Source organism: Oryzias latipes, chromosome 12 (genome assembly GCF_053564925.1).
Source record: "Oryzias latipes strain Hd-rR chromosome 12, Olatipes_Hd-rR_3.1".
In the NCBI taxonomy this organism is placed as follows: domain Eukaryota; kingdom Metazoa; phylum Chordata; class Actinopteri; order Beloniformes; family Adrianichthyidae; genus Oryzias; species Oryzias latipes.
In genome coordinates this window covers 19,857,996-19,872,004 of record NC_136248.1, presented here as the reverse complement: position 1 = coordinate 19,872,004, position 14,009 = coordinate 19,857,996, and the positions used below count along the sequence as shown (strand labels likewise).

General features: G+C 40.9%; 2 protein-coding genes across 2 annotated transcripts; one reads left to right on the top strand and one right to left on the bottom strand.

Moving 5' to 3' along the window:
• Positions 1-77: 77 nt before the first annotated feature.
• Positions 78-1,571, bottom strand: ora5 (olfactory receptor class A related 5). Its single transcript, XM_004074905.3, has one exon. It carries the CDS (start codon positions 1,437-1,439, stop codon positions 360-362), a length of 1,080 nt encoding a protein of 359 aa, XP_004074953.1. The 5' UTR covers positions 1,440-1,571; the 3' UTR covers positions 78-359.
• A 694-nt stretch (positions 1,572-2,265) lies between these two features.
• Positions 2,266-11,621, top strand: zdhhc8a (zDHHC palmitoyltransferase 8a). Its single transcript, XM_011481787.3, has 10 exons — positions 2,266-2,519; positions 7,992-8,113; positions 8,201-8,358; positions 8,510-8,682; positions 8,776-8,878; positions 8,960-9,051; positions 9,145-9,274; positions 9,379-9,490; positions 9,716-9,828; positions 9,931-11,621. The coding sequence occupies exons 1-10, from the start codon at positions 2,416-2,418 to the stop codon at positions 11,218-11,220; spliced, it is 2,397 nt and encodes a 798-aa protein (XP_011480089.1). The 5' UTR covers positions 2,266-2,415; the 3' UTR covers positions 11,221-11,621.
• Positions 11,622-14,009: the final 2,388 nt, after the last annotated feature.

Below are 14,009 nucleotides of genomic sequence, written 5' to 3'. Positions count from 1 at the left end.
TAAACACTTCTCATTTTAAAACCTTCAAAAAACTTTTATGATTAAATTTTTTTTCCAGACAAACTGATGAAAAACACAAAAGCTTTATTTTGTTTATTAAATATGATTGAACATGACAAGCAACAATTTTCCAGACTTTAACAGAAAATGTGAATCCTGTAATGAAATGACTGCTTGGATTAAACTTATTGAATTTAAAATAACAAATGAGAGATTTTAATTTAAAGGTTTATTGTTAACACTCTATTGTCAACATAAAAACATGAAAATATTACAGAAACATTTTCAGTAAATATTTTAGGTCAGAACTGCTGTCAATCCTATCAACCCCTATAGATTTTCATTCGTTTTTTTGAGCTTTATCTTTTGTGTGAGCAAGTTAGTTTTTTAACTCCATGAAGTAAAATGTATGGAATGATGCAGCTGTAGGAGGCTGTAATGTAGCCGGCCACCTCCAGTGTGGACTGTGAGGAGTGGACGGTGTTGGTGATGTGCAGAAGCAGATGGGTGAGCCAGCAGACCAGCACCACACTGCCAACAGCCACCACGCTCTTTGCCGCCCGGACTTGGGTGCTGGAGTTGGGATTGGCTTTTGATGGCTTTGAGTGATTGGCGGGAGCTCCAAGGCTGCAGTTTGAACCAGTTGTTTTGTTTTGGGAAGATGTTTGTGGGAGTGTCACAGAGGAAGTAACAGGCTCACTTTTATAGGTTCTGACTACTTTAAGACCTTTCAATGGACCCATAACTTGCTTTTTACTCTGAGAGCTTTTATCTTCTCTGATCATTTCTTTTGGAGATACAGATGTGTGGCCCCCTATACGCTTCTGGCTTTGGAGCAAAGTAACAACAATCTGAAAGCTGGCAACTATGATTCCGACAAGAGGAAAGACATTAGCCACAGTTAGAAAGATGATGTCAAAGGTCTGCTCGGCAAGGGCACTTGGAAAGGCATCCACACAGTATCTGTGGCTGCCATTAATCCCCTCCACAGAGGCCAAGAAGAAGTGATGTATGCTGAAGACTGCACAGACTGTCCAGCTCCCAGCCAGCAGAAAACCCACAAGACACAGGTTGTCCAGCTGCACCGGTGCGCCGCCTCGTTTCAGCGAGCCCACCAGCTTCTGGTGCCAAAAGGCGCTGATTAGGAAGGTCGAGAAGAGGCTGCTGGTTTCCGAGAAGTCGATGGAAAAGAGGAACACACAACAGAAGGTTTCCCCCAGAAACCAGTTGTCAGCAATGTCTGCCATGGTCTCAGGCAGGTTCACCACGTAGTTGGTGATCAGGTTTGAGACGGCCAAGTTGATGAAAAGAACTTCATTGGTCCGAATGGCAGATCTGTCCTTGGGCAGCGAAGCCACTGCAAGCCAGTTGTTTCCTAAGATCGATGCAAGAAACATCAATGCACTGATGACGGATGCAATCGGTTTGTTCAGTTCCATATTTCCAGTGATGCAAACCTTGCCACGGCTTGTGATGCATGACAGAGACCTTATGGGCGTTTATAAAGAGTGAAGGAGCCCAACCCATTATTGCTTCTAAGCATCTCGTCATATTGTTATCAAATGTTCTTTTCCAACATCCAAACACTTAAAAAAAATCACATTTCAAGGAAATAAAGTAAACCAAAAAAATATTATAAACATTAACTTGAGAATCAAAATTTTCTTTTATTTTGGGAATTAATCTGGTACAACTTTGTCTTGAAAGCTTCACACATTCCACAGAATCTGAACAAACAAAGATTTGATGTAGTTGATCATGAGGAATCTCTAGAGCAGTGAAATATTTACTCATTCAATCAATTCTTTTTTTTAATGCTAATATGGATTTATGGTCTTAATTTAACAGAAGAAAAGCAAAGTTTGTGAGACGCATTTTAATTTATTTAGCCAAATTGACATCTTTTTCAATGAATAAATAAAACTAAACAAGAAGTTTATTACATGCAAGTTTTGATTTGATTCTTTATCCTTAGAAATGCAACTATGAAGTAGATGCACGTGTTGCATACATTTTTAAACATGTCAAAATGAGGAAATAATTCGTGTTTTTGGTACTTTTGGAGATTAAAAAGTGGAATGGGAAAAGTCTGGGAAGGACTTCAAAAGGTTGGGGAAATGCGTCAAAAATCGAACAGGCTCAGACGATTCCAGCAGCAGCAGCAGCAGCAGCACCAGCACCAGCAGCAGCAGCAGCAGCAGCCTCCTCCTCCACGTCACGCCAGCATCTGCACGCAGACTTACGAGGGGGGTGGGGTGGAGGGATGCGGGGCCGAGTGCGCAACGGGACCACCGTCTCTGTTTTTCTCCAGTTTTCCACAATGCTTCTTCTTCCCCTCCACCACCAACGAGCCACGCGCGTCCTCGTTCGACGGAACCCGGCGGTCGCCTGCGCAATGAGGCTCTGATCGCCAGGATGCCCGCCAGCGGCGCCGACGCGCTCAAACCCAGCGCCTTCCTGCCGGTGTGCACGGCCACCTGCCTGCTGGTCGGGGCAACCTCCCTCTTCTTCGTCTTCACGTGAGTCCTTTAAAAAGAAAAGAAAAGAAAAAAAAGTGGGTGACGTTGGTTTGAATTTGCAACAGTTTTCTCATGGCCGTGGACATTCATGCACCCTGTACTACTCCATTCAGATGAATGATTTAAAACAAAAACGCAAAAAGCTGCAACTACCCTCTGACAGCCTAACAGAGTCCCACTTTTTTTAAATCTTATTTGTAGTTTTGTCAAGCTGGGCTTGCTCTGACTTGATCTTGAAAGCCGTCTTGGAAACAGTTGAAAGGGACTAATACTCTACCTGGTTGGCCATGAATGCCAGTCAGTGCACCCCATTAGTGGATAAGCCTCCTTATAACCAACATTTGCATGCAGATATGGAATATACTATCATAAATGCAGCAGGACATGAGGTAAAAGAACAAGAACAAAAATAAATAAATACAAACCACCAGAAAGGATTTGGAGAAGTTTTTGGTAGCATTCTTCAATCTTCACTTTTGGACAGATTGGCAAAAGAGTTGGATGCCTAAAAAATGAAGCCCCTAAAAGCATTTATATTCAATAAGTTTCAACATTTTTAGGATTTCAGAAATGATTTTTATTTCACTTTCTATAGTAGATCAATGGAATTAATGTACTTTTTATGTCAGGTTTGACAAAATAACAGTCAATGCAAGAAAAATGCACAATGTTGCTTAAAGTATCATTATGCTTTAATTAGTAAAGATGCAGTTTTTTTTCCCCAATTTGAAAATATTGATTGCTATTTTTTTATCAGTCCCAGAAAATCCAGTTTAAAGAATGACTCTCTGTTAGAGCATCTATGCAACATGTTTAAGCCTTTCATGTTAAGGCAAAGAGGAAACATGCCCTCTGATATGCACTGAGTGACAGCTCCCACCTCTTCACCACTGTGCTGGTCTACTGACCTCCGACCTCTGGAGCCGTATCTGTCCTACTTTCTGCTGTATTCCCCAGTTGTGCACTGTTTCCACTGGAATCTGACACCAGATTGAGGGAATGCGGATTAAGAACTTCCACTTGATGCCATGTGATTTCCCCATCTGGAAAAATTGAGTCTGGTACCTCTGATCTTTCAGCTGTTTGCAGAAACAGGAAGTTCATGCATGTTTTTATTTAGTATTTTTTCTGCTGAACAGGTTTGAATCCAGATATTTAGAAAGTGGGTCGTTATAAGAGCAAAAAAATAAGCATTCCTGATGTATCCAAGTTCTACAAAATGAAAATAATTGCCTGGTGACATGATAGATTTACGATAGATGAATGATTCTGAATGTCATGTTTAACCACAAAACATGTTATTAAAATGAATAGGCTGAATACCACATTCAATCTTTTAAAATATTGAGATGTTCTCTTTACATTTTTGCATGGCTTTGTATGAATGTTTGATTTAATTCTGCTAGGCTTTTTTTGTAAAACTTTACATTTATATCTCGGATTAACGACATTATGTCACAATATAAACACTTTAACTTGGATTTTCTGCCTCTCATCAAATAGATAAACCAAATACTAGTTATAAGTACATAGTTTTCTGTAATAAACAACAATTAGTCTTGTTAATTATATGTAGAATTTTGAAGTACACTAGAACTGCCTAAACTTGAAACCAGGAACAGCATGATCTATGAAGTCAGGTATCAATAATCAGCATTTACTGCAGAACTGTTTTACTGCTCTGTTCCAGCTAAAATTAAAAGTCCACCAAATGCTGCAGTTTTAGAACTTTCCTCCAAAGCTCAACGTGAATATTCATCTTCTGAATGTCTGCATTTGCATATTTCCAACCTTCAGTTCTTATTTCAAGTCCTTTAGAAATAAACCCTGCAGCAAAATTACATGCTCCACAAATATAAAAAGCCTTTCTTTTTTTTTTCTTTTTTTTTTTTGTTCGTGGGATAATATTCGTGTAATTACTGGTGTCAGCAGTTCTAGATAATCGAGGCGGATTTAGGAGCCAGAGAACAACCTTAAAATTTCACGAGGGCTCCTTTGTCTTCCTTTGCCTGATAAAATTCATCAGTTGGCAATTTCCTGCTTTTGTTTCTGGGAGTGTGAACGTCGTGGTGCATTGTAAAACTCATCAAGGTCAACAACAAGTTTAAAAAAGAAAAGAAGTTTCCCCAAACATCTAACTTCAAGACAAGCTTTCATGTTTGACCCCCTAAAGGGAAAAAAAAACAATTGTGATGTTTTGTGGAGCTGAAACAATAAAAAGCAGGATAGAAAATCTCCAAATTGCATCATTGAGATGTGGCTTAATACCTGTTATAGTTTGTTGTACGTCTAAAGCAGACTAACAACTAATATAACTTTAAAACCCTCATTAGCTAATGGTCAAAGCTGGGCCCACAAAGAACTACAAAACCCCTGAGCGAATTAAAATGTCCAGAGAAAGGCTGCAGTGCATGAGAATTATTACTTCAAGCTTCTTATATTGCAACAGAATTAACTGAGAAACTACACATTTGAGATAAAAAAAAATCTATAGTTAAAATGAGATTTTAACTTTATATTTTTATCATTTCTGGACTTTGGCTATGTAGTTCTGCTATGTATGTCTTGTATTTGAATTTTCTTGCATCACTGGATGATAAGCTTCAGAAATAATATGCATATGAAACTTTTTTTTGCAATCTCCTTTAGTTCTGGAGTGACTATAGATGACATTTATACCCTTTAATGTAGTGCCATATTTCTCAAAAGGAGTTCTGAACTTCCAGCTTTTCTGTCTGATTGTCTGACGTGACTCGGGTGCTTCGTGCTGCTGACCCACTGTAAAGATGAGGGCAGTGTGCAGATTGCGGAACAGCTTACTGTTCAGCGTGATTTATTAGAGCTCGGTCGGGGCTGTTTCATCGGGCGGGGCCCGCCTTGCCTTAATAAAGCCTTCTCTCTCTGCGGTGCAGATGGTCTCAAACAAATGATGGAAGCTGATCGTTGGTGTGCAGGAATCCCTGCTCTAATCTGGTTAGATAGTCTGGATAGAAGTTTGGGGAAAAAGATTCCGGTTTGATTTGTGCAAGTGGAAAGTGACTAAAGCTACGAGAAGAAGTTAAAAACAAAATTTGGAAATGCGTTATTTAATTATTATTTTTTTTAATCTTACAAAAAAATCTTTAATTTCCTTTAGCATTTCCTCAAAAGCTGGAGGATCTGCATTGAGAGAGCTTTTTTTTTGCCTCTGTATGATGATGTCAGGGGTGAATTGGTTTATCAGAATACATGGCAGGCTTTGACTGGACCCTGCCTGAGTTTGGATGAACCCACAATCCACAGGACTAAAAGAAACGGCCTGTAATCCAAAATTCATAATCTAGGGATTACTGGGTTTGCAGCTGGCATGGCATCAGCCGTCCTTCCTCTGAAGTGTAGTGGGGAACCCTTCCCCCCCACCACCTAAAAGCAGCCTCATGGTTGGAGCGCAATAAAGGATTCTGTTAATGCTTTCACTTTCACTTAGTGTTTTATGTTCATTAACTTAAATAAACCAAACAAATTAGTTTGAAAATGAGATTTTGTGGGGTTTTTGGGCGAAACATTAAAGACTGATGCCATCGTCTGCAGCATTCACTGAATTGCTGTGCAGTATATAGGTTAACTAAAGACTGATGGCTTAATCCAGTGTTTCTTTTTCTGTCTGTCTCCACTGTAACCTGATTAGACTACCCCTCTTTCTAATCTCACACCACCGAGATTCAACCATTTATTATAATTCAGCACACACACACATGAATGTATGAGCAGACCGAGAGCAGAAAAAAAGATATTTTTCATGATCAAGCTGTTATTCTGTATAACTGCTTTATCATGTGGAAGGTCACTTACTACACGTGTTGACATGTTCGTGTTTATACAGACGTTCTTGTTTTTTTTCTGGTACTTCAGTTCATTCACATAGTCTAGAAACACACAGTTATGCCATTCTCTGCCTCCACAGAGGCCAATAAGACCCTTTTTAAGGGTCAAACCTTTCACTTCCAAATTGAACCACGTTTAAAAAACAAATAGGAGCCAGAACAGTTCACCAAGTAGCCCCTAAGTGGCTTGTTACACAAGCATGCCAAGAAATAAGTGTGTCAAAAGTTACTCTTGTTACAAACACTCTTTCCACCTCAAGGGCTAGATTTGATGTAAATGTAATTTGTAAATGTTAATTGATAATTGTTTGTTTAAACGTAATCATTTTATATTATATTTTAGATGGGTGGATCACCAGGATAGAAACCACTCCAAATTGATCGACATTCGTAGTGACCTTTCTGAAAAACACTTGACCCCACATTGTTATAATTAACCCAAATGTAAATATTAGGCATCACAATTACAGTTAAATGGGGGCATGGCGCCCTGCGCCCGACTGGTGACCTTTCCAGGGTGTACACCGTCTTTCGCCCAACAGTAGCCGGGATAGACTCCGGCAACCCCAAAAGAGATATAACGGGCTAAGAAAATGGATCTAAGGGGACATGGCAGTTTGAAGGACTAGTGATGGTCAAACCTCCCACTCTGGAATAACTGGGTGTATTTTGTTGCCTTTTTTGTTCAGCTTTTTCACCCAGTTATGGAGTTGACCAGGGGCTTTGATGATTTTATATGAACCGCTGGTGGTACAATCATGGAAAAAATGAGGCATTTAGAAAAATGTTTCACCACAACATTATTGTACTTAGATTTGATCATTTGCCGGCATCCTTTGATAGTTACGTTCAGAAGAAAAGATCAAGTTTAGCTGGTTTGTTTTTGACTTTGTCTCCATTACTTATGTGACTGTTTGGCATTACTAAAGCAAAGCTAAAGTGCAAATTGCCTTTTGCTCTTAGGCTAATTGGCGTCAACCTGATTGGTGACAGACTGACTGGCTAAAGTGGGATTAGAAGACCAGGGATTTACAATCTGAAGGCACAAACAATTAACTAGTTAAAAACCTATTAAGGCTTCCAGCAACTGTGTCTCCTCCTCATCAAACCTCCCAGTGTAGTCATAGACAGCCCTTTTCTGTGTCACAGACCATTTACCCACCTTTTGCACTCATTTTACACAGTCCTGTTTAAGGTTTTTTACTAACTTCTAGGGCTTGATGAAAAACAGCTGTTGTATTGATTTATGATGAACAATAGCATTCAAACCTTACAGTTTAACGCAGATGGAGTGTCTTATTCCGCAGCAGGGTGCAGAAAGATTGCTGCACAAGAGTCCTCTTTGTTTAATCCCTTGTTTTCATCCTGGTGAACACAGGCTAATACATGCTTAGCTCCCACTGTGGACAATTACTTTTGTGATCCGCGGTTCCCATCAGAAACAAAAGGGAGGGCGATGACCCCTTAAAACCTTTACTTTAGCCTTGATTTGCACAATCCTAAAAGGGATTGATTCTTGTTTGGCTCCATAACTGTAGTTATGTCAGGAATTCTTTTTGTGAGCCAGAAACGGAATCGTTTCTCCTCTTTTTCTCCCGTATGTGTTCAGATGCCCGTGGCTGGCCGCGACGATCTGCCCCGCTGTGCCGCCATGCTGTGCCATCCTTTTCCTTTTTGTGCTCGCCAACTTCACCATGGCAACCTTCATGGATGCTGGTGTTCTCCCCGTGGGTTAGTAATCAAAGTGGCCATACTTTTTCCCTGCAGATAAAGTTCAGTTTTCTGTCCTCTCAGCATCTATCCTGTGTCGCCTTGCAGCCAGCGAGGATGAAGACAAGGACGATGGGTTCCGCGCTCCGCTGTACAAGAACGTGGACATAAAGGGCGTCCAAGTGCGGATGAAGTGGTGTGCGTCGTGCCATTTCTACAGACCTCCACGCTGCTCGCATTGCAGTGTTTGTGATCACTGTGTGGAGGTGAGGAGACTGACTGAGCGCTGGGAAAGCAATGCAATAGATGGAGGCAGGACTTTTATTTTGTTTGCCTCAGATGTTTGCATTGATGGGCTATTTGAAAACACACTTCTATATTTTGGGAAATTGAATTGCCTTTTCTGCTTCTTTCCAGGACTTTGACCATCACTGTCCCTGGGTGAACAACTGCATCGGGAGACGAAACTACCGCTACTTTTTTCTGTTTCTGCTGTCGCTTACCTTTCACATGGTGGCTGTTTTCACCTTTGGCCTCATTTACGTCCTGCACCACATGAATGATTTGTGGAAGCTGCATTTCACTGTCACGTATCCTTGACGTTAGACTTCACATTTTACTTCAAATTGCAGATTAAGTATTCTAACATGAAGACAACTTTCCTTATCTTCCATTATCTTAAGTGTGGTAGTGATCAGCATATCAGGCTTGTTTCTCCTCCCTGTTCTGGGTCTGACTGGATTCCACTTGTACTTAGTGTCAAGAGGTCGCACCACCAATGAACAAGTGATTGACCAAATTCCACCAAAGTTTTTGAATATTTTCTAGATGTTCAGAATTTCAGCGTGTTTCTGCATGCTTCTACAGGTAACTGGCAAGTTTCAAGGAGGAGTAAACCCTTTTACACAGGGTTGTTGTAACAACATGGAGTATCTGGTTTGCAGCCCAATTTCTCCAAAGTGAGAAACTTATTTGTCTTTATTTTACTGCTGCTTAATCTTTGGCATTGCAGCCAAATTTCTGACTCAGACTTTTCTGTCCTGCAAATCCAGATACATGGCGAGACCCTGCAAGAAAAAAATTGTCCACGTTCAGCCTCCGTTCCTGAGGCCGGAGCTCGACCAGCAGATGCCCATGAAAGTCGGGGACAACGGGCTGCACACTTTAGCTCTTGAAAATAAAGTATGCAGCTTCTGCATTTCATTTTTAGGACGGTGACCTCAGTTGACAAAGAGATGTGAAATGTGTCACTCGTGTCTCTTGTGTTTTCTTCTTTATCGTGCCAGCGACCCTCAGCTGGAGCTGTCGAGCTGTCAGACATCAAACAGATGAAAAATCCTCCGCCTCTGCCTCCTAAACCAGACCGGGGTCTGCTGAAAAGCCACGCAGCTGCAGATGGTACGACAGTCACTGCTAGCAATGACTTTTCTGTCTTAGATTGACAGTCTGATTAAAGCTTTAGAAAGTCTGACATTTTTACGAGAAATGTACATCTCCTTATATTGTATTTGCACAGTCTGGAATGCACAAATCTTTTCTTTGTTGTCGCTTCTAAGCACAGTTTGCAGATTTTTCCGTGTTTGCAGATGCCTGCAGTTAATCACAAGATGACCTCTTTTTCAGATGTGGGACATCACTCTAAATCCGTCATTCCCGTGTCTATTCCCACTGTGCCACAGCTGCGGCCGGTCTTGGAGGCCATATCCAGAGGGTCATCACCCATTCCTCCAGAGCAGGTAACCAGCAGGTTTTCCTTCTTTTTTCAATCACTACATGTAAAAATGAGGGTTTGATGTGCACGAAAGATGCTATTATCCTCTATTTTGTGTTTTTCTCAGTTGCTGAAGGCATCAGAGCAGCAAGCGAACATAAAAGGTCCTGACCTCTGCTCTGGGTTCAGAGAAAGCCCTGTAAGAGGGATCCATCAGGGCAGTGTGAGCGTCCAGCCTCCCCTCCAGCCTAACACGGTTTACAGCTCACTACCGCTCAACTCCCGTTCCCTCGCCCTCAAACACAGCTGTCGGTATGGCAGCAAATCCCAGCTGCCTGCCATGCAATCTGATGGCTGGAGGTCCAGCCCCCCCAGAGGAATCTTCACGTCTTCCACGGTTCTGGCCAATCAAAGCAGCAACGACAGCCCTCCATTTAATAACTTTATCAACCCAACAGAACCTCAGCTCATGTCCCAAAGAGGAGCCCCCTCAGTGAACTACCACTCTCACTTCATGATGTTGGGCTCAGATGGGTCTGTGCAGTGTCCACCCCCACATTCCTACAGCCCCGTGTTCATGGGTGTCACCAGACAATCACCACAGCCTCGAGATTCCTCGCCATCTTTAAAGGGTCTCACTTCAAGGGACCCGTCACCATCCCTCCAAGGTTATATGCAAAGAGAACCTTCACCTGGCTTTCAAGGGCTGATCACCAGAGACCTCAAATCCCAGAGCATTGCATCCCGGGATGTGCCCCCCCCTGGGGTGGCAATGAGAGATATGTCTACCCAAAGTCTTAGAGACAGCCTTCGGGATATGGTTTCACAAGACACGACTTTACCGAAGTCCGCGGCTGCACGCTATGACAACTTTTCCAAAACCATCATGGCATCCATCAACGAGAGGCGGGAGCTGGAGGAGCGAGAAAGGATGCTCCATCTCCAAGCCAGATCCCAGGCGCACTACTGCGCCGACGTAGGGATTTACGACATCCCCAGCAAGAGGAGTCTGGCGCCAGACAACGCTGGGCCTCCAGGCTCCCGCGGACCAACGCCCCCAGCTTACGGCTCCAGGGAGTTTCTGATGAGTACAGGCATTCTGACTTATGGCATGAGGACCTCCCCTCTTTCCAACTCCTCAACGCTGTCTTTGACACACGGTTCCAAAACCTCCAGCTCACCTCTGCAGAACTGTAGCAGCAGCAGTCTGCAAAACAAGGGGAAGTCTTCATCTCCCGCCTACTGTTCTTCCGAGAGACAAACCCAGGCTGTCCCCTCCTCCACGTCCACCTTACCTCGTTTAACGTCCACCAACTCCTCCGCCCCTCCTTACACCTCCTATGCCACTGCAAAGCGCTCCTCGCTGCCGTTCCCATCTGAAGGGAAGGAGTCTGTCACCTTGGGAGCCCTGAAATAAAACTTCCTCCATGTTTCTGATGGTGTGAATTAATCATCTATGCAGTGTTAGCCTCTGCTTTTGCAGCTCCAAAATCATGTGTAAACAAGAGGCCGTTTGGAGTTTTCCCATGTGGGAGGATGTGTGGAAAACAAATACAAAGTGAAGAATGAACTTGGTAACAAATATTCTTGCAAATTTAAGAAAGCAAATCTCAGGATATCAGTGCCTCCTCTTACAGACAGAGGGAGCACTTCAAATGTAGGAGAAGAGCTACCTTTGTGGAGATTACAGCTCACTATGACCAGGTTGTGTTTCAAACAATGTATTTCCTTTTCAGATTTGTGTCATGCAGACTAAAAACTTGTTTAGTAGGATTTTTGTAGTTCTTTATACGAAATAAACTTATTTTGCAATTTGGACTTCTGATTGGTCGTTTTAGTTTTGTTTGTTAAAGCCCCTAAAAGCAACTTTAAAAGGCTGGAATCTACGTTGCCAGATTATATTTTAATCATTTGTTTTGGAAACAAAATAAAAAAAAATCAAAAATCACGTTTTAGTAAACATGACTTTATTTTACTAAAAACATTCTGTTACCCCACTGTGGAATGTCTTCCCAGACTATGTATGTGACGCCCTCTAGTGAGCAGTTGTGGATGATGCTTCAGAGCTCAGCTGCCACTTTCAGCAGGCCATGCTGCAGTTTGTAAAAATCAGAGAACAGCATCACAACTCACACAACATCCATAGATGCTCTTGGATGAAAATAAAAATGCTCAAGTCAAAAAAAAAAAATCTAAAAAGTATAAACTTTAAATTCATATTTTTCATTTGAGATGTTACTTGACATAAACTGGTTGTTGACGAATCTAAAAGAAAAATAAAAGCATTAAGTTAATTTTAGAGACTTCAATATGTTGCTTTTAAAGCACTTATTTTGAAAAATATTTCATCACTAACATCCATAGAGGAATGAAAAAACAACTAAACTTTTGTTTTAGTTATTTCTTAGTTTAAGAACTTTTATTTTATGCACAGTTAAAATGCATTTAAAACAATGGGAGCTTGAACTGCTCTGCCTACATGTGACATTTCAAAATAAAAGAGTAATGAACAAACTGGTTTTGTGGACAACACATTGTTGCTTAGTAAGAATGAGATCAAATGGATTAAACATTAAACAATGGATTAAATGGAACTATAAAAACTAAACTTTCATGTATTAGTCTTGGACGTGATGACATATAATTATTGTACATTTTTGCATTACCAAATAACACAGTAAAATTTGACAAAAAGTTATTTTGTTAAGAATAAATTATTTAAAAAAGGTTTTTATTTAAACAGTGAAAGACTATGTCGAAACGTCTAACTGTTCCAAAAGCCCCACATGCATTAGTTTTGTGAAGCATCCTAAAATGTTTAAATGTTTCTAAAATGTTTCACTGTATATATTATTTTTCCTAGTCTCTGAACAACTGGGTGAAAAAGTGCCAGATGCAGCTCACTGTCAGAATGGTGCCTCATCACAAATCTACTCCAAAGTAAATATATAGGATGGTAAATTAGGTTGGCTTTTTTTTTGTCATGAAGTCAATCAAGTTAATGTGGCTGAGTAAGTGTAAGTTTTTATTATCGACCTCTGACCCTGAAGCTGGGACCAGCTCCAGCACTGCCAGTGGCTCTCAGGACCAAGTAAGCGAGGAGAAAGAAGTAAATCTGCAAGAAAAATTGTGATGTTTTTTGTAATGCAGTCTGTGATGAGAGCTGTTTTTGTTGTTTGTTTTTCCTACTTCAATCTTCAGACCTGTCATTGTGTGTTTATAAAAGTGAATCACAAAAGTGAGTGAGGGCACAAACTACTGGAAATAAAGGTTTGGATGTAAAGGCTGGGAGATCCAAACTTTTTTTCTTCAAACTTCCCTCAAATTTGAATGATTTTTTTTTTCAATTTTGAAGCTTTATTGTGTCTTCTAGACTTTGGTGCGGTTTTGTTGTGGTGTCAGGACTGTTGCATGTCTCTTACTCTTACAGTGTGGTTTAAGACTTGCTTTGTTCAGTACTTCCCTCCATATTGGTGACCTCTGCCTGGCTTTTTATTGACTGTGAACAGATTCCCCAGTACATCTCTGCTTTTTCAGCTGGAGGTAAAATGATAAAGAGACAAGAGAGATGCACAGCATTTATTTTTGTTGTCCAGGCAACAACACTAATTAAAAGAAAAAATAGTGATTTTGAAACATTGAGTGGCAATCGAAAATGCTATTTTAGCTGGGTCCTTTCTGTGTATTTTACAAGTTTTACACCTTTTTTTCTAGGTGTGAATGTGAGATTGGCAACCTGTCCAGGTGTGTACCCCGCCTTTGCTTAACAGTAGCTGGGATAGGCTCCAGCATCCCTGGGACCTTGAAAGAGATTTAGAAAATGGATGGATGCTGTCTAAGATAATTGCAATTTCATGTCCCCGCTTCATATTTGCAACTGTTGTTTAAGTAGCATCACAAACACAGAGAAGTCAGAAATCCCAGAAAAAGCAGACTCACAAAACCTGAATAAATGCAGTTTTAACAGTTCTCCAAATATTCTCCTATCAGCTCCACGGAAGTTCACAGTTGTGGTAGAGAAATAGGGAATAACCTTATGCATCACTATTGACACAGAAGTTTCAATGTAAGTGGGCTTTGCATATTAGAATACAGTAAAATAAATCCCATACATTTGTTCCTAGATTTAGAATTAGAAAAAACACAAATCTAAATGCAAACAAAATAAAAGCCCAGTTTTTGTCGAACTGGTTGCAGCTCTGTGTT